Source organism: Calonectris borealis, chromosome 2, assembly GCF_964195595.1.
Source record: "Calonectris borealis chromosome 2, bCalBor7.hap1.2, whole genome shotgun sequence".
Taxonomy (NCBI): Eukaryota; Metazoa; Chordata; class Aves; order Procellariiformes; family Procellariidae; genus Calonectris; species Calonectris borealis.
The window spans coordinates 5,066,251-5,090,369 of NC_134313.1; the positions used below are offsets into that span (position 1 = coordinate 5,066,251).

The 24,119-nt window shown below is 38.1% G+C and overlaps 1 protein-coding gene across 6 annotated transcripts in view; it reads left to right on the forward strand.

Moving 5' to 3' along the window:
• Positions 1–24,119, forward strand: part of PTK2 (protein tyrosine kinase 2) — a 229,416-nt gene that overhangs the window by 39,940 nt on the left and 165,357 nt on the right. For 3 of the 6 annotated variants that reach the window (XM_075141084.1, XM_075141085.1, XM_075141086.1), the window contains exon 1: positions 19,642–20,143. In XM_075141084.1, the coding sequence (XP_074997185.1) occupies positions 20,002–20,143 (142 nt within the window). In that variant the 5' untranslated portion in view covers positions 19,642–20,001. Of the gene's footprint in view, positions 1–1,708; positions 1,736–19,641; positions 20,144–20,828; positions 22,214–24,119 lie in introns of those variants that run through there. The other 3 variants (XM_075141090.1, XM_075141088.1, XM_075141087.1) reach the window with 2 other exon arrangements.

Below are 24,119 nucleotides of genomic sequence, written 5' to 3' on the forward strand. Positions count from 1 at the left end.
AACATCTGTAAACAAACAGAAAGATGCAACATTTCTCTTGATTTACTTAACTTTCCAAGTTAATTGTCACTGCAACATATTTTTCTGCTGGAAGAAAGCTCCATTCCCAGTGCACTGGTCTGGATTCTGTGTAGAAGCTGTTGCAGGAGGCGACTTTAGGCTTTTCCTTCCTGCAGTTTATGCAGCTTCTTCCTGTCTGGTTTTCTCTTGTCTAAGGCATTACATAAGCTGTTTTTTTTTCTCGTAAGCAGAGAGCATGATGAGAATCTTTTAAATGTACCTTAATAACTTTTCAAACTTTTTATGTTCTGCCGGAACAAAGCATGCAATGTTTTCTCTGCTGGGGTGTCCTATTGCTATTTTCACTTTGCATTTTAAGCGTGTGTTAAATTTATTCTGCTGTTTCATTGTCTCCTCAGAGAGTACCACAGTTCAATTTTGAAATTTTTAGTAGGCTGCCCTTAAATTTTAGGTGTAATTCTCTTTGGTATTCAAGTTTTATTACGTTTTGCAGCCACAAACATGGATTATAAGTGAAAGCAAGCATGATGTTAAAAATCTGTTGGTGAGAGCAGGGCTAATGAATTTATTAAGCCTTGTTATTTCTTCTAATAGGTAGCAAAGTAGTGGCCATCTGCCCTGACAGTCTATGAATCTGTTCCAGTTGCTACACCTATGGTTAAAGTTCAGTTTCCATGTGGATTTTGTACCCAATATGACAATTTTATTACTCAACATTGCTGTCTCCTTTTAAGCAAATAACTATACAAACCTTTTTCTTACGTTCAGTTCAGTTTCTTATTCATTTGTTTTTACTAGTTCCTTTTTCTCGTCCCCCCATGCTTGCATTTATTTCAGCTTTCGTTAACCCCTTGATGTGTGTCCCCAGTTCTCGTCCTTACAGACTTTTGAGTAATTCTTTCTTACTAGTTCTTTGTGAGTTCTAGTTTCTGTTCTGAACTCTGATCGGCATCTCAAGTCCCAGTTAAAATCGTGGGTGCTCAGATGACAAGTAATGTGTGAAAAGCAGGCAAAAGGAGTTATAGTTTATAAAATTACCTATTTAGGAAAATTTAATGTATATGCATTTATACCCATCTTTCTTGAGGGTATAATTTTTAATACGATCTATTTAGACTCTGAGGCAATGGTTCTTTTAAAGTTGCAGCTCAAGGCAGCCTTGGCATTTACTATAAAAATGTTCAGCTACTGTGTCTCGTGCCTCAGTGACAAAAATTTTTTTCTTTTAATATTATTTCTTGTGTTCCATATTTACCCATTTGTAAGCTTGGCTACCTTTTCTCTAAAGGTTTCAGAATAAAGAAAGCATACAATAATGTCCTCTTCATTTGCAAAGACTAACCCTGACACTTTCAGCTCTGAAATTATGTAGGTGATAATGGTGAAATCTGTATGTAGCACTTAATTTGTGCGTTGTGACCTGTATTCTGCTGTAGTAATTACGCTCATTGCCTAGCAGTATAATCTTTGTCCTTCGGTTAGGTGGGCAAAACGTAATCTTGTTAATGAACAGGGTGAGACAAGGAAAATGCTTTTGATTTGCATGTGGCGTGCCTAGCAGCTAGCAAATTGCTTCAGATAATGTGCTTTATTAAACAAGTACAGCCTTGCAGAAAAATGATTAGGCCAATGCAATTTTAAAGCTATTTTTCCTTCTGTTTCTAAAAGTATTTCTTTATTGTTACAGATATTTCAAGACTTTCCTTGCCAACAGGTAAGTTCTCTTTTTCACTTATGTCTTGATGTGGCAGCAGGCAGCTTTTAAGGGCTTGCTTGCAATATAGTCATGCTTTTATATAATCAGAATATCAGTTCTTATTGGCACTGTCATGGTGCTTAGTCATGTGGGGATCTGAGGTCAAAACAAAACCTGTTGAGGTACGGATTTTTTTACATTTAAATAGTGTATTTTGACAAGGGGAGGAGGTAACTGAGATATAAATATATGCAGTCGTTAAATATGCGTGTGATATAGTTAATGCTTAAAACCACTCAGCAGAGCATGTGATACAGCTGTCAGAAGAACAGATGAGCAGCAGCCACAAATAGTATTAATGGTGAACCAGAGGGACAACATGCAAGGAAATGTGGATGGGTGGTTTATGGGTGGAAGGAATCTCCCCAGGTGCTAGTGGGGAAGGTGACAGGCATGTTCACTTGCCTGGGGTCACAGGTGAGTTGTACCAGAGCTGGAAATATCCCTCCGCTCTGTTGGACCCTGTGTCTCCTACCAGTGGTGTTTAAAAACAAACAAACAAACAAAAAATCCAAAACAAAAAAAAACACAACCCACCAAAAAAACTAACCCCAACAAAAAAACCAACCCACCAAAAAAAAACCCCACAACAAAAGACTTGATTTTTAAAAATAGCATTTTTTGTTTATTGTTCGATACATTTGGTCTTTAACACAGTATTAAGCTCTATAAATTCACTTGTGCTGTGGGCTCAAGTTGTGCTGTAGAGCTCAGAATGATGATGTCTTCTGTTCCCCAGCATTTTGTCTCTCTATTCACCGTTTGTAATGTGAGTTCTAGAATCATAACCGTAGTGCGCTTTAACTCCTGGTTGGGCAGGTTTGGCATTAGGTGTTTGTTATCAGGCGTGCTGACTTTTGTCCTTACTCTGTGTTGGTGATTTTTGCTTCATATCTGTCCACAAAATATCTTTTTACAAATGAGTATCTGAAGTATAATGGTACTTAGTCAATATGAATCTGCTCCGGATGTAGTTGCTCTTTCCCGTTTGAATCAAATGGCAATTTAAATTCAAAGCTTGATAGCTGATGTGTGGTAGTCTTTTCCACAAGAACTTTAGAGTGGCTGTTCTGGAAAAAATCATGTTTGCTTGAAGCAGTGAAGAGAATTCTAAATATGGAAAAATTTGGGTGGTGTGTTTTTTTTTTTCTTTTAAGGAAGGTATCTTAAAAATAATTTTGAGTGCTGAGAGCAGTTGTCAGGAAGGCAAGTACTTGTGGAGAATATTGGAAAAATAAATGTCTGGTCTTTAGTCAGGCTGACAGGAAAATAAGGGGTGTCATGTTTTTTCTGCAGCTTCTAGAACAAGGATGTGTGATGAGACTTCTTCCGAGTTTCCATTTGGGACTTGAAGAGTTTGTCTGATGCTGTGAAATTGAGTCACAATGAGATTATTCTTTTCAATTTGGGTATGTGTATGGGGATGTCCTAATTGTACTTTTTAGCTGTGTCATTGAAGTACTGATAGAGGGCAAAAATTTGCCCAGGATTTTGAAATGGTAACCTTTTTCCACGGCAAGACAAGAGGCCTTTATAGAGGGTAGGAAAGCTGTACACCATGGTTTGCCTATAGCAGGGATTTGACAGTATTCACTGATAAGCAAACTACGGAAACCTGTTTTAAAAACACGCTTAAAATATTGTCAAAAGAGAAGGGTGTGTCAAATGGAGTCCCACAGAGGTCTGACTTGTCCTGTCGTATTACAGTATTTTCATTAATGACCATGATGACAGACTTTATGTGCCCATGCAATCTACCAGTAACACCAATATAAAAAGAGTTGGGAGTGCATTGGATGACAGGATTAAAATTCAAAAGAAACTTACAAATTGGAGAAATAGCCAAGATAAAAGATATAATGCATTTGAATAAAGATGAGGTTCTACCTTAGATGGGAAGTTTTAATCATCAGAATTCGTATTTCCAATAAATAACAGTATTTTCTTATTTCAAGTTTTAAAGAACTTTTATCTTTTTTTCTGAGTGCCACTTCTAGCAATGAGCAACAGATTCCACTAGAAATGCTCTCACTTTTGCCACCTGGTTTTAGTACTCTAAATTTGCATCGTAATACGGTGGGGAGTTTTGCAGTGTTTGAAGACTTTGCAGTAGGGAGGAGGCTGCTTAAAATGGTCTTTATTGTGGTGTCTTGTTTGAGGTTATATTACATGTAAATTCATTATAGTCAGTGGTATACCAAGGTCATCCAGAACACTGCCTTTTCACTTTGATTTCATAGCAAAATCTTCACCTAAAGGATTTGTGTGCTGTTGAATGCATTAGTTGATTAGGTCGTTAGTTAAATCATTACTCAGGAGAGTTATCCTATATTAATCTGTATCACTGCTTTGAAGTCTATGGGTAACTTGGTTTTTTACTACCTTGTAATTGAGGCCGTGGATATGAGCATAGAGAATTTTTGGAATGTGAACCAGTAAGGGCTTGGAGGGCAACTTGCTAAAATATTATAATTTCAAAGCTGAATAGAGAACGCAGTACTCCTGTCTATATGTGAAGTTATCTTGGAACACAAGTGTGTTCACAGTACGCCTGGAGGAATCAAAGACTAGTTTCCTTCGATAAATGCAGTTAAACTTTGTCTGTTGGCACTGTTGGGATTAAAAACAATCCCTCCTGGATTTTGTCACCCTCTGAATTCCAAACAGGAATAGCATCTGTGTGGCGCAGGTGACTTTTCTTTAGAGTTGGCCCTTTGTTCTTGATCCTGTAGTGCAAATAAGTATTCATGACCAGAATCAAGAAATGGTAAGAAAGCAAAAAGCTATACCAAAGAACTATACCAGATAGGTAGAGGAGAATAAAGAGAAATAAAAGAAATGAGCGTATACTGGGTTTTTGGTTAAAAATGGAACAAAACATTCTCCAAGAGTGGAATCTTAGGTACGGACATTTGTTCCTGATGACCTCTCTCCTTCAGAGAACATCTGGTGAGTCTAGTAAAATCTTGCTGTCCTAGCATAAGGTATCAAAAAATTAATAGGAAATAAGCATCCTTTGTGTAGCTTAATTCCAGATATGCAATATATTTGAAGTCTGTCTGATGTGTTTGTGTGCATTTTTTTGATATATAGTGTACAATTTAGGTAAGCACCATCCACACAGTCATTGTTATCTTGAAATATTAAATGATTTTGGAACTAGTTTTAATTCCAAGTGCTCATTTAGGACAAAAAAAAAATTGTTAGACAATTTCAGCTCAACCTAAAGAAGTTGTTCTTTCTGAATTAAAAACATGTCCTCATTCAGTCTTTCGTTAGTGTGTATGGCCTTGCTTCTTACATAAGGCCTGCCAGTGATCCATTTAATTAAACCAAATTAATCTCTTGGCACCTTCCACAGAAGCACACTGCCTCAAAACAACCTGCTGCTGCTTTTTTTTCCTCTTACCCACCGGATACGAGGTGGGGTGTTTAATGTTGTGCTGTATAATTAGATCTTCCTTATCCTAAATCTACACCTGTCTGTGTGATGAACTTAAATACAGCAACTGAAATGCAACATAGCTTTTCAGACTAGAATTAAAAAAACCCAAACAACGGCATGGATACTTTCTATGATGTAAAAGATGGAAGGTTAAAAATCAGTTGAGGAATTGCCAGATGATGTAGCAGTAGCAAGAACTGACAGAATTGAGGATATGCAGAATTCTTAAAATAAATGGTCATGTTTATTACAGGAGTAATAAATTATGCAGCGATTATTCATGCAGCTGACAACAAACTCGGTAACATGAGCAGAGAACTGTTAATGTCTCTGCTTAAAGGGGGGAAAAGTAACCAACTGTGTAGTCAAAAGTAAAAAAACTACAAAATAATGGCTTTTTGATGTCACTTTAATTTTAAATAAGAACTACATACAAGCTGCACTAAGATTGTAAGCAGTTCCTCTCATGTCAGAATGCCTGACGTGGTGCTTAAGCATTACATAAGGAAACCTGCACTGCCTTATTCACAAATAGTATTTTCAGTAATACCTTTGAAAAATCGGGATTTTTTTTTTCTAGGAATCTTTGCAAGTTTTATTAAGAATTCTGATTTTATCCAACAATAAACTTAATGTTCATATATTTGTAATGCTTTTGGTTGTAATTTTTTTATTTGCACTCAAATTATGAGGTACTCTTACAAATGAATGAGTATGGAACTGAAAACTTTTCAGTTTATGAAATGTTAGTGCTATCAAGTTAGAATAGCTGTCTACATGGCCCTTACCGTTTAGAAGATGTGAGAAGGCTTTACTTCTTTTGATGGAAGTATGCCTTACAGTTTTAATTCTTTTCACTACCAGCGAGGTATGTGCTATTTCTAGACTTCCAAATGCTGCATCATGAAACTTCTATTACTACTGGATGAGATTATTGTTGACAAAACTTAAATGTCACTTTGAGGAAGTTTCCCTTGCTATTTGTATGTTAGATCTTCCTGTTCTAAAATTTTGCTGAGTAGTTTTAATAATCTAATCATCTGTACCTCATAAAATGCATTTTCCCATTGTTCTATACCTCTGATACTTGGAAAAGCAATATATTTATCCTTCGTAAGCTATCACTGTTAGGTGTCTGGTTTTTTGCATTGAACACTTCGGAGAGGTGGGGAGATGACAACTAAGATCTTGACTAAATCTATCTATTTGCAAGCCTTTCTAGTGAAACTTTCTATGCTTATTTTGGCTGCACTTTTGACGCTGCCCTCTTCCCTGCACTCCCATCCATATTTTATAGCTCAGGTCAATAGTAACAGCATGGTTTGGTAAGAAAAAGGTAACATTTTTATCAGTGAGCTATGTAGTAGTGTTGAGATGATGAGACATATTAAACACCTCACTAAAACTTAGGTAACTTAGAATTTCTTCTTTTTCCTTTAGAAACTGGTGATCTTACTAATCTTTTATTTGTAGTGGCTGGCCTTCACCTGGACTTTAAGCTGCTGATTGCAACCGTTTGAGCCTGACAGTCCAGACAGTTTCCAGGTCATCTCACTGTCTATTTATTTAGTCCATACTTCATCAGTTTGTTTATTAGGATGTTGTCATGGGAGACAGTATTGAAAGCCTTGCTGAAGTGAAGAGAAACAACATCCCCTCATCCACCAAGCTAGTACTTTCATCATAGAAGTCAGTCACGTTGGTCAGGCATGATTTCCCCTTTATATATCCATGCTGACTACTGATCACCTTCTTGTCCTCATATGTTTAGAAATGGCTTCCAGGGATATTTGCTCCATCATCTTGTCAGGAATGGAGGTAACGCTAACCCGCCTGTAGTTATCCAGAGCCTCTCTCCTTGCCCTTGAAAACAGGAGTTCCATTTGCTTTCTTCCAGCTGTCAGGAACCTCCCCCATTTGCCATGACAGTCTGTAAAATGGTTTATAGTTAAGAAACTTGCCCTGGCTGCAGGCCATTGTTTTTCTGGGAGTATGTATAGGGATAGAGGAAAAAGGAGGAGATGGGGTAGAAGGAAAGAAGTTTCAATAGAGAGTATTGAGAGTAGGATTAAAAAAAAATTCAGGAGTATTGGGAATGATGTGGCACCCCTAATAACTGCTTTAGTCTGTTTTCGTGCTCAAAGAAGGTGAAATTTGATATATTTATCACTTAATGGGGTTATGACATGATTGCATGAGGAAGTAGGGAGTAGGAGTTGATATGAAAAGGTCCTTTGAGTCCTATGCCCTTTGTTTCTATAAATGTTAACAAGCTGGGTTGATAGTCTGAGAGTTTAAAACAAACAAATAAACAAACAAACAAAAGCAGCAGTTCAGCACATTCCTTTATCATTTCCTGTCTGTAGTTTTGGTTCCTAAGATTTTGGGGACGTTGCTTACTCCTGTGCAGTTACCTCGAAGTGGAAAAATTCCAGTAGTCAAGGGTACATCATATACAAATTGTATCACTTGAATATACAGTATGTAAGATTTTTTTTCTCCTTTGTTCTCCTTTCTTCTGATTCATTGCTATTTTAGGACAATTTGGAAATTTTTATCTGCTTCCTTAGAAATTAATATTACAAATTATGTCTTTAGAATAGGAATTTTGCAGTTTGGAGGGATAAGGATATTCTTCCTAGGGAAAATTGTTCAACTTCTTTTTGCTAGTGACAGAAAAAAGTGTGGGTGAGAATCAGCGCTGCTCCACTATGGATTACTTGAAATATTCTGATTTCAGTTATGCAGTTCAGCTTTGAATTAAGTCATCTGCACATTTTCTCCGTTCTTTTAGATAGTGTACTTAACTTTATTCCTAGTTTGGAAAGTTTGTTTTAGAAATGCTAAGATTGTATATATTCTCTCACTGAGGATGATGGACAAGAAACTTGAGCTTCAATGTCATACGGGCACCTGTTGACACTCCTCAGCCAGGTTTTCCAGGAAGGGGTTTGTTACTCTTCCATTTGAGAGGTGGGTAATTTATATCTCGCATAGTTAGGGGTGCAGGGAAGGGGGATTGTCCAACGCTTCATTTTAAACATAGTAAGAGTTGGCATTATTATTATTCTTTTAAAAAAACAAACCAAAAAAGGCTACCTTTTGCACAAAGTATAAAAGAAGAAAATGCTGAAAATTCTTTAGGTGGTTTTTTTTGGGAGGGGAAAAAACCACGTAGGACAGAAGCTATTGAATTTTATGGATTTTTGTCAGTAGTAGTTTCAGGGGAATTGCAGGAGGACTGAGAACTCTGTACTACATGCTGTCAAAAAATAAATAACTTGTGGTAATCTTTTGCTTAGAACACGATGCTTATTTGCTATGAGATGTTTCCCTGTTTTGGAGTCGAAGGAATACAGACTGAAAATGGTTATTTGTGGGTTCTGTGCCATTAAATTTTCTCTTTCATTCTGTTGAAACAAAATGGGTGTCTAGGAACTGACAGTTCACGTTCAGCTGAGGCAGTCCGTAAGTGCTCTCCTGTGACCGAAGTGAAGTTCATTCCACACTGTGCACCCACATGTATGTTCTTGGTGGCAGCGGTAATGCAGGAAAAGCCGAAGGGACATCGATGAGCGTTATTCAGGTGGCACAGTTGATCTAGACCTAAAGTAGAATTTTGTCTGGACTCCACCAAGGTTATAAAAATGCTACATTTTTCATGTTTCTGCAGGAGAAACTAATTCTTGGCCTTGGGGAGTAGCTGTTGCACTTCTCACAAGTGGAGGTTGCCGCTGGCTTGCAGTAGAGAGGTGAAGCTGGTGCTCTCATTTCAGTGGGTACCCCTGTAAAGACCTGACCGAGTGTCCCTGTTCTAGCTCAATATAGCAAATCCTGCTGAAATAGGATTTGCTAATATGAGGATAGTAGCAGGACATGCAAAACCTGTTGTCTGTTTTATACTTACTGTGTGCAAACAGTGAACTAATTTCCAGTACTATAGTTAAGCATCAGCTGGAGAGAGTTGCTTTTACATTGCAAGACTGGCTGTACGTGCTTTAAGACGTGCACCTGCTTACTTACCCAGGGACGTTGCATGGTTGCAAATTTTAGAAGAACTTTTTAAGGGTATTTGGTAATGAGTTAGGAACTTACAGGATTTTTTTTTTTTTGTTTAGGGTGAGGTTTGTAGTTTATAAAAGTTTTTGATAGGCAAGGTAGGGGGTAGGTATCTGCTAAGAGGACTGGAGAATTCATCTATCTTTTCTTACAGGCGAAAAAAAAAAATCCAAAAGCAGAGCCAGCCTTGCAAATGGAGGACTGAGCTATAATCAGGGCATCAGGATATTGTGAATGAGAGATTCTGTTGCTTCTTTACAACACAAAACCTTCAGTGGCAGTCACTGAAAGTATCTTTTTCTGCTGCAGAATTACTTAATGAAAACACAAAACTTTGAAGAAATGAATAATTATGGTACATAAACATTTCTTCTTTACTCTGTCCTGTGAATAATATCCTGCTTATGCCCATGATGTATTCACTCTGTTTTTATAAGACTACTCCACAGAAAGTACAGTATCTGCTATTTTCTGTAACCGCTTCAACTCTTGCAGTTCTTTCAACTTAGATGCATAATACACTTAACAGCTTTCTGTGTGAGTTTCTGTTAAATCCACACACCACACTGGTCTCCTATCCAGTTATATTCGCATCCCATATTGTAGTGTCCTACTGCGGGAGCAACCTAAATGAGCAAGAACTGACTGAGCCTCGATAAGATTTTCAAGCTGTTACCTCTTTTTGTTGTTGTTTTTTTGTTTGTTTCTTTTGTTTCTCCCTGTTGATAAAACACAAAGGTGTTGGAAAGGAAGATTCCCCCCATCCCTCCATTTTGTCAAGCAATTAATACTTCTACAGTAGATTTTGATGAAACCTGAAGCTTTCTTGGATGAGTGCATTGGAAATTCTCACTATCGTATCCAAGTATCTTAGTACCTAAGGTTTTCATAGCAGCAACTGTTGAAGTAAAGGAAGGGTGGGGATGATAGTGTTACTGAAAGAAAGATTCTGAAAATCAAGTTGGATCTTGTGTAGCTGGTTTATATAAAGTGTTAGTTGTTAGAGTGCGTTTTTTGTTCTGTGAGACCTAGGTTGGGAGTGGCTTGGGATCTTCTCCCAAAATATACATAAGTTTGTTTGAAGTGGAGTATCACAGCCTACAGTAAACTAAGAGGAAAAACACTGCATGACTGAACTTTTATCAACTACTTTATTATAAGTTACACCTAAAATGACCATAAATAAAAGGTTGTATGAGCTTTTCTTTAGTCTATTTTTACATCTTTGACAGCTCTTAATGTATAGCTCCACTGCTCTGCTTGTGTAGTTAGCTAATAACTTTTTATTTGTGCAGGTTTTTTTTGCTCAGCAGAAGACTGGAAAAAGGAAGTAGTAAGAAAAATTGTAGATATTGTACCTATGACTTTTCCACCCTTTCTCTTTTTTATTTTCAGAAGGTGAAGAACATATTTAAGAAAATATCCAAACAGTTTATCATAGCTGTGATGTTCCCTGCAAGCCTTTCCCCTGTTGGGTGGGAGTTGGGGATCAACTATGCATCCTCCAAGAGGAGGAGTAAAAGGTGTTATTCAAACTTGAGGCCTTATGATAGAGAAAGGTGGGGGAGCCAAATGATACAGTGAGATGTTAGAGGTAGGTGTGATCGTTGAGGTTCTGGAAACATCAGTAACTGAATTATTGAGATTTTTATATAAAACTTCTTAAAGAAGGGTTTTAAGTAGAAATTTGAAGGACAGTGATCAGGCTTTGTTTAATGACTTGCGTCCTTCAAAACTTGAGGGAGGGAAAGGAAATCTGTCCTTCTACCCCAAGGCAGAATAGACTGAAGTCATTCTTTGAAGATATTTAACCTGTTAAGATGGCAGTTTCACAGTTCCTTCTGCAATTTAAAAATTCTTACTATGCTTTCATTTCAGGGTACTTGAACTTCTCTACCACCAGTTTAAGTTTACTACACTTTGTTCTCCATGTCTTGGTGGCAGAATAAGGCTCATAATCTTCCTCTGTTTATGCATTCACTGATTTTTGTCTCAGTCTCTTCCAGTTTTTTGAAAGTGGTGCTCGACAGCTCAGTACCACACAAGGGATGAGCTCTTGACCCTGTCAAATGCTGTTACGTGCTGACAATGTTGTTCCTGTGATGTTTGGTAATGTAGGTCATTCAGGCTGCTATCAGAAAGGTTTTATTTTTTTTAATGTTCTGTCTACCACTGCAAGACATTGGATATATATTTAATATCTTCTGGACTGGAAGAAGGACTGTGCCCAAAAAGTCAGCTGTATCAGTTGGTCTTGTAGATTTTGGTCTTGCCTAGTTTAATTTTTATAGGAGCATTCTTGAATGTGTCTTCAGCTTCATCAAAACACTGCCTTTCGTGCTTAAGTTGTCCTCAAGTCAACAGATGCAGTTTAGTACACTCAAACTTCAGTTGAATTTGGAACTACAGAGAAGAGGTTGTATTTGTCTGCCTATAAATGTATGTATTATAAAAGGATGCAGACTGGGGATATTTGCTGTCTTTGAAATACTGAGTGCTGTTTCATCTAGTTTCACAGCTGGTTAGCTAAACTAACTTGAGCTTTATTTGGTTCTGAGCTCCTGGAAGCTTTTTTAAAACTAAGCAACAAGTGCTTGTGTTTTCTGAGCACTTTGATACCACTCTGCAGGCATTTTCATAGGTGAACATAACTTGTTCAACAGAACTGTGCTGACAACAAGCTGTCTTGTGTAATTGCAGGAACAAATGAGGCTATTTAAGGCGGTGGATTTTGCATCAAATAAAAGGTTTTGTGTTACCTGAAGATGACCTTTGATTCCCCATAATGGAGCATAAAATGACTGCCTGAGGAACTGCTTCTTGAAAGTTTATTGCTGTTCTCGTGAAGCAGCGATATAGGTGAAAGCTCTTGTAAAGTGAATGTCCCTTCTTGGTATAAAATTGGGAGAGGGATTGATTAAAGTGAATAGGAATTGAATTTTCTGTGGTTTAGAGGCTCAGCTACACCTGGACTGTACTAGAGGTTCTCCTAAACAAAACATCAAACTCTATTTGTTGGAATTTCTCATGCAACAGTTTTGAATCCAAATTATGCTAATTGGAGAAGGAAAGGGGGATTTGTGTCTATTTAAAAATATTTTCGTGGGTTTTAAATACACTAGTCTTTGCTTGAGAAGTTAGGCACAGAATTTGCTTGGTTAATAGAGCAGCCTTAACATTTGTATTATAAAACTTTAAAAAGTTATGTAAAAATTAATTTTTAATTTTCTATTTTCTTAGACTTGAAGGGTGTCAACACTGGCTTGTTGATTTGTTCTGTAACACTGAAACTTTAAAGTTAGATAGCTATTTGTCTTAGCCTATAAGTGTTTATTTAAACATAGGGGATTTATGCTATGCTCATCCTTCATTAAGAAATACAATGTTAACTGTTCCACCAGTGTGTTTTTAAATATAAGTAGAATAATGTTCCATTATTGTGAGCTCATGGATTATTTTTTATTCAGTTTGGAATTGCATTTAATGGTTTGGAAGTCTGAGGAATTGCTAATGTTATATTTGTGGTTTATGTAACACTGGGAGTCTTTGAAAATTACATGCTTTCTTCTGAGGTGCAGTGATACATAAATCAGGTACAACTCTTAGTTGTAAACATCATTTTAGCACAACGTTTTTTGGTAAGCTGTTGTTCTAACTTCGTGTTTAGCATATGGAGAAGAAGCGGGACAAGGGAGACATGTCCAGACTACACCATTTTCTGGTAAATTAATTGGACTCTCTGTGGCTGCACAGCTTTTTTACTTTCTTTTGTGTAACCGATTATTAGATAGATGAGAGAGAAAGCAGTCCAGATATGAACAGACACTGAAGAGACTTGCTGACCCATAAGCAACTTCATTTTCCTATATCCCTCTTAGAAGATGTGACTAATTATTTCTAGGTTACCCTTGAATTAATGAAGAGGGGTTTTAAGAAGCATCTGTAAGGTCAACTGATCCACTTATGGATCCCTTCCACAGAACAAAAGTAATCCTCGCAGAATGCGTTTCCTTTAAACAGCATCAAAGGAATGAGTTCCTCCCCCTTCAGATACCTTCTGCTATGTTTACCTCATACATAGAAGGGTTTTCCCCATAAGTAGAGGAAGCTTTATAAGGTCAGGAAATTCTGGTGACCATTCTGGGCTAGCTTTGTCTCACTCCTTCTGTCACCCCTCCTCTTTCTCCCCATCTGAGAAGGTTGAAGAGAAGCAGTGCAAACTGATAAGCACAGTGAGCTTGTTACAGAGCAAAATTATCAGACTATTTTGCAGTAAAACAAGGAGCAGGATGTGTAGAGTTCACTTTTTCTTCTCTTAGTTTTCCAGGTCTCCGTGAAGCAGATTTTCGCTTTAAGCACTGGAATTGTGAAGGAACTTCTCAAAGATGTCTTGAGGATAGCAACAGTGTTGTTGTTTGGTTGGTTGTTTTTTTTGTAAATAGCCTAGAACATGAAGAGGCAGAAGATTGGAATCAGTGCCCTAAGGAAGGAGTAATTTTAAACCATTCTCAGCTTTCATGGCACTGACTTTATACTTCTCTACAGTAAGCCTTCAAAAAGTAAATGGAAGGAAGTGGGAGAATGTGAGCGGGTTAGTCCACCCACAAGAAAATCTGCTGCAACTTTCATGCCTGAACATTAATACAACCCATGTGGGTTTAAAAAATGGCTAGTCTTTATTTATGAAAAAATAAAAATTAAGTTAACTTAGTGGTCCTTCTAACATCTGTTGTCTTAACAGCATGGGCTAGGAGGCTGCCTGCTGTCTGCTCTGCTGCTCAACATCAGAGGATCCTTTGGGAAGGCAAAGTATGGGAAACTTCATTAACACTACATTCTTCCTGCTTTCTTCCAACATCCTGCTCTGTTTTCCTTTCCCCACCTCACTACTACCAATAGGTTGAGATTTGAAAATAAAAGCAGTGAATTCTGTCAACTAGTATTTTAAAATGTAGTTCAGAGGATAGTAAGGCTGATTAGGTGACCATGGCCCAGAAGGTGAGAAACTGTTGCTTTAAAACTCTGCATATTTCAGGCATAGCCTAGGTGTATTCTGCTAATAAAGCTCACCAAATGGAGGAAGGTAACAATAAATTCAGTATTGGATTGAATTTATGCCAGAAGAATGTCTTAAGCAGAGATCCAAAGCAGTTTCTATTTTAGAATGAGTTTATGTTGGTATACTGGCATCTTCTTCTGGTCAGTTGAAGCACTGTAGCATGAATCTTGCAATGTATTTTCTTCTTTCCCTGGTTATCCACTGCCTCAGGTTGAATCTAGGAAGTGTGAGCTTCAGTCTCTTGTAATTGTTCAAATCTCAAGCATTCTCTGAGCAAGAAATCTTAAAGCAGGTACCGCTAGAAGTTCAAAGTGAAGACTAAATTCACAAACCCAAATTTTTCATTTGATTGATTGGAACCTCACAAAAGAGCACTTAGCTTTACAGGCAATGGATGTTACTAGTAGTTTGCTTTGTGTGTGGTTGTTTTTTTTTTTTTAATTTATTCTCTAAGGTTTATTTCCTAAGTCCTCATTACCTTTTTCCTTAAGGAGAAAAATGGCCTAATCTAATCTAGAGCATGGAATTAGAGTTAGTCCATATTGCAGAGAGTCGAATTCATGGAGACGATGTTGCTTCTCAGTTGTGCTGAATTATTTCTGTCAGAGGTCTGGCCTTGGATTTTGACACTCAAAGTAAAATGGCATTTGTTTTTCAAGTTTTATCTGTCAGAATGCTCATAGTTAAATAAGAAAGAACATCTCTGGTGGCAGTATAGTGATGACTGAACTTCTCAGTCTCCAGAGATCCTTTGAGTTCATGAAACCTGTCATCCTTGTTCTCTGTTGTGTCCTTTGGCAAAGGGTGTTCAGGAGAAGACTATGCTAGAGAAGATGTGGGTGGAGGGGCAAGGGGTTGCTAGTGGGCAAGGATGATAGATGTATAGAGACCAGGTAATCCAAGATAGATTTCCAAGACAGCCTTAGCAAAATTGAGCCTAAGGTAGACTTCAGGAGCTGTAATTCCAGATTTAATGTCATGGCGATGCACCATTTTTCAATAGTTCCTGTGAACAAAGGAGATGATGTTTGTTTGACTCTGGCCAAAGGGAAAGTTAGGGCAGATAATCTTTTCCACTCTTAAGTATTATGCACACAAAATAATTATAGTAATTAAAAAAAAAAACATAAGGAACAAGCTTGAGAGAATGAAGATTAATGAAAACTACAGCGCAGTTTCAATATTTGGAGAGCATTTTCGCAGAATTCTGGATGCAAACGAATTAGGGTGCAGAAGATTGTTACATGAGCAATAAACACGTTTTAATTTTTAGAACAGTCATCAGGCACTCTTAGTTTTACAGGCTGTTCTGCAGTTGTCTCAGTAAAAACCATTTGTGGCTTTACAAAAAGAATCCTCCACTTTTCTTGAGGGCAAACTTGGTTTGGGAGCTCTCATTTTTTATTAGCAAAATGAATGCAATGAAGAAATGTTCTTCTTCCATCTCTTACATCAATATGCAGAGCTTCTTAAAATAAATGCACTTACTCGCCAGCATCTACTAGAGGGATAAACAGTAGCCCATGAAGTGGCTAAGACTACGAATGATCAAGTCCAAAATAATAATAATGATGATGATGTGATTGCTATGCTCTAGGCTGTAGCTCTTCTTTTTTGTCTTAACAAGCAAATGGGCTGCTCTCTTCTCTCTGTTGGAAGGAGGTCTCTGTTGCTGGTATGTTCATCTGGTAGCTGAAGAGGAACTGAAAAATCTTTATTCGGCTGTCAAACGCTGCTTTGATACAGATCTGTCTGCTTTCTTCACAAACATTCTGAATACTGAGTTTAGTTTGGTTTCTCAGGGCAGTGGAACTTGGGCAAGCATTCTCTGTTTGGCTCTGTCCTGTTCCCCTTCCCAACAGTGCTTGAACTTGCCAGCCAGTTTGATCAAAATTTGATGAATAGAGATATTAACTGATGTGAAAATAATTGGTTGAATAGTGGAGAGATCCTAATGATGCCATTCACTGAGGGAGAAACTGTAGTTAGCTCTCTGCTGATCAGATATCCGAGACACCCCACAGGAGCTCAGTCTTTAGACTTAACCCTAGAGAAAGCCAAGCTTTGCCAGTTCATCTGATAGGCATTTTAAATCTTTATTCTTGTTTGAATAAGGTTCAGTGGAAAAAATTATACAACCTTTTATGTGCCTTGCCGTTGTACAAAACTGTTGTTTAACCCTTTATTCCACAAGGCTTTGATTTTTGCAGTCGACTTCACTAGGAGACAGGATCAGCCCTGCAGGCAAAATTAAAACAAAAACCTAAATGCCTTGATACAATTCAAAAGCTTCTGACTCTTTCTTCCGCTTGCTTTCAAAAAGCTGATGCTGATGTTCAGTAGGCTTTAAAACCAGGCTGAAATTGAGCAACCAAAGTTATAGTCACAGTAGAAAAGTCTTGGCTTGAATTTCCTTGGAGGCAAAATGCCATTTCTTAGCTGAGGACCTTAGCCTGTCTGTTATTATTGGGGTAGTCTGAGTTTTTTCTGGTTAGAATGTGTGTGTTAGGAAAATGGTCGGTGCTTCTACATGTTCTTACAGTATAAACTGATGCATTCATTTTTTTTTAAATAAGTATTTTTTAGAATTTTCTTTGATATTTGTAAGCATCATTGCTTACATAGTGAGTACTATGCAGATACTATCAGCGTATGTCAGCATATGCATCTTGCACAACACGAACGAACGTTCCTGTTTCACAGTCCTAATTTCTGACAGATGTTTCTTAGCTCAGTAAATGTTATAATCTGATTGGCATTACTTAAAACAGATTATTTTACATAAATGCTACTCAGATACCTACTTGATGAGCAGTATTTATAAAATGTTGCAAATAACTTGATATTAAACATACTAGAGACATATTTAACTTTCCAGTTTTTTTTTTAACTTTCTGCCTTGTCTTCTGCTCTACCTGCCCTGCTTCCCCACCGCAGCTGAAAAGTCTGGGGTTTCTGACTTTGTCCAGACACAAATTTCATGCTTTTGGCTTTTTTGTACAGAAAAACTGAACATGTTATTTGAAAGAAGAGAATGAGCATATGTCTACTGATTATTTTTTACAAGAACAAATAGAAATTAGGTAATTTTAAAAAAAAATTTTAGCATCAAAGAAGCATTTGGCTTATTTTGAAAAATCTGTGCTCAGAGTCTAAAATATTGGATAACTTCTAAAACTGAATTAAAAAAATTCTCACGCTGTGTAGTACTTTTTCACCTTCATTTTGTAGCCTAATAATACAACAAGAAAGTATGTCCTTGAGGAGAATGATTATAATACTCGTATCATCAATAAGGATAGCTGTAACGAGCAGACAGTATCTCTTGACACTTGGATTTATAATCTGTATTAGTTGAATCTGTTAAAAGTATAAAGAAAAATATGAGTCCACACATTCTGTTTATTAAAATTGTCCTTGGTAATGCACTTACCAGTTGATATTTAAAGAGTTTTGTTTTCCTGAATAAAACTTAAATGTAGGTCCTACCATTTTTACCTCTTGAATTTTTTTTTTAGCTAGTTTTCTGCAAAACACTTTATTTTTATGGAAGACACACAGGCTTTTTATATTTTATGCCCTAAAGCACAGACCAAACCAACTTAGGGAAAACTAAAGAAGTATCTGCAGCTTTCAGTTTTGTAACGAAAAGAGACTGACTTGCTCAAGGTCCTCACGGAAGCCCGTGGCAGAGCTGGATGTGTGAAAGCAGCTTTCCTGTGCTGCGAGCTGCAGCTTGAACCAGAAAGGCGCCTATCTGTGTTCGTGCATCTTCTGTAGGCATACAAATACAATAATTTGTGTTCTAAATATTACTATAACCTATTTTGCTTTATTATTGAAGGTAAATAAAATCGACCTTGTTGCTGGAAGTATTTGGCTGTCTGTGTAGCACTTAGGGTCTTTGAAAACTTTATGGTGGGGGGGAGGAAGGCATCCAGGCATGTCTTCAGTTCCCTTTGGCTTTCTTCAGCCCCAGAAAGAGCTTTGTGCCTGAGCAGTGATGCAGAACATCTGATGGGCCTGCTTGTGGCCTAATCTCTCTCTCTCTCTCCTTTTTTTTTTCCCCAGTGAATGTTTTTTCTCCTTTAAATATAGAAGAAAGCAATACTTCAGAAAAAAAAAAGCAGCAACTGTATTTATCAAGAGTTTTGACATACACTGCTGTAGTTCTGCATAGCCAGTGTATTGAGAAATGGAAATGGCAGAATTATAGTAAAGAATGGTAATTAAACATATGCTGTAGATGAGTGTGTGCTGCTACAAGTAGGCAGATAGGTTAAGTTGAAGGCTGCTAGCTTTAGATTAATTCCCTTTTGGTTATAGTCTTGAATAAGCCTTATGCCTTATGCTGAGGGCTGGGAGTGAGAAAAGATTACTATGGAATATATAAAGCGCTTTAATGATCCGTGTGTGAGTCTTGTTCCTGTTGATTTTTAATACATATTTTAGCTGAATCAGTTGTTCATAATTTTTGTGAAACCTTTTGCTAGGAGTAAAATGAGTATTTTCTTTATTTCTGTATACATATGCTGCCTGAATGTGTGTTTATAAACATATGCTTTTGCAATGTTTATACTCACATTTTTAAAAGAAGAAAAAAAATGTAAGTAGTTTTGATGTTACGTGCTGCGAAGTTGAGAAGAAACAAATGCCATGCTGCCTGGGGTGTGTACATTTGTGGTGACCTTTGCCTTTTGCCTAGAAGTATATAAAGAAGCCCTGGTTTTAGAGGAGGGCTAGACGTGGTACTGAGTAATTAGTGGCATGGGCTGTGATATTTGCTCTTTATTTAAGGCAAAGGAACACTACCAGGGTTCTTTCATCAATAATCTCGTCATTGTGAAGTCAAACAGGAGATGATGTAGGGTCTAACCCCAATTCCTGCTCAAGTTTATGGAAGTTCTCGTGTGCTTTTAGGGTGTCGGGTTCTTTTTTCAGTACAGCCGTATGCAGGTACAGATACAAAATACATAAAAGCAATGCCAAAATTCGAGTGCTCGGTGGGAAGGTGTGATTTTCTGAACAGCCGGGGCTCGGCCCCGGCCGGGCATTGTGCGGGGCTTCACTGTGCCGAGCTGGAGCCGGGCTGGAACAACGGCGACAAAAAATGGTCGGGGGAAGCGCATCTCCAGACATGACCCGGGTCAGGCTTGATTTGCGGCTTAGTCGCTTTCAGAAGCGGCTGTCAGTTTGGTAAACAGGAGGCTGCCGGGTGAATTGAACAGAAGGGGGAGATTAGCATATTAATGTGGCGCTTGCTAATCGCCTTCCCTCCCTCCTCCCCGCCTCCCTCCCTCCCTCCCGAACGAAGGCAGGAGTACGGGCACCCACGCTCACTCCGCTGCCTGCTCTCTCCCTCCTCGGCAGCTCACCCCGGGAAAGGATGGTGCGGGCTTTCAGCCGCCGAGGCGTGAGAAGATGAAGCAGCGGCGCGGCCTCCCCCCTTCGCTGCCGCCGCCGGAGCGCGCTGCCCGGGGCGCGCTGCGGCGCCGCGCTCCCGCCGCTCCCGCGGGCAGGTGAAGCCAGCACAGCACGCCCGGGGAAGGTTAGCGGTTCTCCTCCTTGCTGGTGGATCGAGTACGTTCAAGCGGGCTCCCAGCTCCCCCTCCCCGCCCCCGCAGGACCACATACTGCTGGAGCACTGAATTGGGACATTGTATGCCGAAGCCTTGCTTGAATCTCTATACGGTCGTGTGTATGTGGTTGCTGGAAGTGGCAGGCCAGCAGGCCCCGAAGCGAGCAGGTGCTATCTATATGGAGAAAAGCGGCTGTAGCCCATTCCCGATATGCTGGGCTAAAGGTACACGTACCTTTTTTTAATATTTCTTTTTTTCCCCCCCTGTTAATTTAATGTTTTACCACCTGTGGGTCTATAGGTTTTTTCCTATCAAAGAAAAAAGCAAAGCGAGAAGATAATTTTTTTTTTTATTTATTCTCGTCATGTGCTTGTAATGCGAAGCAGTCCACAGGATCTTCTTTCACCTGACAGCTGTAATGCTTTTTTTTTTCCCGTGGCTTTTCAGAATTATTTGAAATGAAAGAGCACTTGAGCTGTTTGATTTTTACTTGCACTGATGTGAGGATCTGAGGGCTTTGTTTTTGATCTTTGTATGTTTGAAACCACTGTGAGTGTAATTCTGCTTTCACTTACCTTTTGGAAGAAGTAGTTTTTAAGTGGCTCATCATAGGTAGTGTTTACAATGGAAGACTAACATCTTTTTACTTGGTGTCTTAGAAGTTGCCACCCCTATTCACCCCCCCCAAAAGAGACAATAACTAGCCACAAAGCATGCATTTATTACAGTGACAGGGTTTGACTTGAAATTGACGCTTAACAACAATTAGATGGAAATGTGAAACTCATTCACAGGATTATCTTAACTTGCATCCCAAGACATTTATAAAATTATAAATCTCCCAAAGATATTTACCCTATTATAATCTAGAAGGTATTTGTATCTGTATATGTGTTGTGGGGGGGAGTATGTATATGAAGATACGGTGCAGGGATAAAGTTCGAAATTCTGTTAGTAGCCAAAGAATCAAATCTTCCTTAGATGGAAAACAACTGTAAAAGGTTGAGTGTTGCTGATTGTAAGCATAACTTTCCTCACTTTCATTTCAATGTACTTTCTTTTTTGGAAGAGAAACTGGCAGTGAAGTATTGCGTCACTATAATCTTGGATCACAGACAGAGGCAGTTACTTCAGAAGTTCAGGGGAAACGTATCTGAACTGAGGAGTTGGTAGGCATAGCTGATGATTAGTTGTCCTGGCAAAAATAACTAAATTTATTTAGAATTTTTATTGTCTCGTTATTTGGAGGAGACACGAAGGAGCATTTAACACTGTCTTTGTCTTGCCTGCTTTCTGTACCTTGCTGAACTGGTCAGGCTAAACTAGCATTTGCTGTACATTGACATATTATAGTAGCACATATAGTAGAAGTAACTTGAAGAAATTGCAGAACTTGAACACCACATCCTGGTAAAGTCTCATGAAGTTCAGAATCTTGTCAGCTCACTGGGGAATAATAATGAAACAGTGAGTAACAGTAGCTGGAAACAAAGCTAAAACAAAGCTGTGCTTTGCTTTTAGTAAAACCTGTTTACCAGGAAGGGGTAACAGTGATGCCTGCTCCTGTGTGCCATAAATTGGATAACGAAAGTATTAGGTGAAAGTGGGCTTTGTCTCCTTGGACTATTCTGAGGGTCAGAATGAAGGTACTTCCCAGAGATTAACTTTCAAAACTAGGGAAGAAAAATCTTTTCAAAGAAAAAGCAAGTTGTTACCATCTGTTGTTAAGGCTGTTTAGTATTGGGGATATCAGTTTTCCTCCTCCTCCTCCTCCAGCAGGATGACTACAGCAGGGCTAGCTGCTTCTTGCAGAAGATGGCTGCACTGGGCCATGATAAAAGGTATCGATTGCCCCACCACCCACTCCAGCAACTAAAATGAATGAAAAATGATCCCTCCCTCTTCCCCTGGTCGCCTGTGAAATGTTCTCAGAACGTAACTTTGGGAAAGATTGCTTATCCAGCCTCCTCTGCCCTGAAACGGAGAACAGCCATGTAATTTCTTTTTATTCCTGTTGCGGGGGAGAAGGGGGACACCAGGAGTTGCATAAGAGGACAAAGGCACCAGCATCTTCGAGGCTGCCAATTGTGGTGATTTCTAGAAAAAGCTACATCTCAGCCTCCAAAAAAAAATAGGACAGATAAGAAATAGCTTGTGCTATATTTGTCGTTGAATGGTGGCCATTCCTTAGTTGATGAATGCTCTCTATACTGTTCACCAGCTTAACCTTAGGGAAATGAAACGGATCTGGCCTACTTTGATAAGGGCTGTGAGATATCTACAGTCAAAGAAAGGTAATATATTAATGAGAGAAACATTTAACTTGGATAGCTTTATTCTGGCCCTTTGGCTTTTCTGTTAAAGCTTCAGGTTACCTGCAGCAAAAAATGATAAAACTTTAAAAAGTATTTTATAATGTCTTAAAATGTGATCTTGATATATATGTTTTATTATCCATAACTTCTTTCTAAATGGTCTGTTCTCTATTTGAATGTGACAGATTAAGCTTTTGGTGTGTTATGTGTGATCTCATAGCAAATGTTCGTTCTTTGAAAATGCTTTGAAATATTTCAGTGAGTCTGTGTTCATATGGAGTGTGCTTCTGCTTTTTTTTTTAGTGTTCTTAAATCTAAAATCTTCAATCTTCTTAGTGATGCTGTTTGCCCTAATTGCAGCCAATTCTGAATGCTCTGTCTGTAGGACTGCATCAAAGAATAAGATAATACTTGCTTTTTTTATAAAGTATTCATGTAATCTGTATTGCCAGCTTTTGACTCCTCTTTACGCTAGAGTCAGATCTAAGTAATGTTACTGAATTCAATAATTTAGTCTAGGTCTGCATACTCCGTATTTGAGATTATTTTGATTGGCAAATGAAGAGAAAGTGTGTATTTTGTTTACTGGCATATTTCTTCTCAGCAAGCAAGTCTGTACTACTTTACTTTACTTTAGTAGTATTAAGAGTAAGACATTTTTGGCTGCTTCCCGCCCTCTCCCCTTGTTAAGTAATTTGAAACTTAAAATCTCTGGTCTTGTGGAATAAACAGCCTCAAGCTCGGTTCCAACTTTGGGGGACGTTGAAGTGGGTGTCTTGGTCCCTGAGAAGGCAGTACTTGTTTTCCAGCTAAGAACTGAAAATTTGTGCCAGTATCATACATGTTTTCTTTCTGACTGTAACAGTAGACTAAAAACTAGTCATGGATCATTAAAAACTCTTCATTAACATCTCTGATCTTTGGTAAGATTATTAATGGTATAATGGCTTGTACTTTGGTTTAGATGTTTTTGCTAGTGACCTTTTTTCCTGAGTTTCATGTGGCATGCCATTTCAAGCTTACAAAATAACTTAGTGAAAGAAATGTAAATATAACAATTAAGGATAGTTGGATAGCTGTGCTGTATAGTTGTAAATTATCCACCCCAAAAAGGAGGAAGTTTCTTGAGTATCTTTCACGTGAAGAGCTCTGTTTAAAAATATATGAACAATAAATTGATGTGATGTTGTTAAGTGTATGTCATGTGAGTAGTTAGTGACGGGTGATCGCAGTTCTTGAATTCAACTGTTCAGCCTAATATGAAAAGGTCTATATTGTCTTAAGATAATCAAGCCCAATTCAGTCAAAAACCTTGTCTTGATTTAAAACAAAAAAAAATTAAGCTGGCTATGTTGTGAAATGTATTTAATCAGCTGGGAAGAAGTTTTACCCTATTTATTGCAGTCTGTTAATGTTGCAATCTTTTTTTTTTTAAAGTGATAAGCAATTCCAAGTTAAATGTTTGGGTTTTTTTTTTCTTGTGAACCCTGCTGTTTCAGGAGGTGTGTTCAGATGGAACCAGCTGGTGATCTGTTGAGTATAAGCAAGACAGTTGGATACATAGGAGAAAAGTTCAGTGCCGTTTCTCCTTCATCTCCATCTCATAAGTCTCTACTGTTCTGCTAACAGAAAAATACTTGGGTGATAATTTTCAGTCCAACAGACCCTTAGATTTTTAGGTGATAGGTAATCACTAAAAGGGACATGGTGGTAGAAAACGGAGTAAGGGAAGTTGCTGATACCATGAAGGTAGGCAGGTAAATAGTCTCCGAAACAAGATTTCTTACTTTTTTGACACAGACACTGTATATATAACATAGAAATATAATGGCTGTTGTGTATTAGGAAAGAAAAAAGCCCCTCTGTTAGAATGAGTGTTCTGCTG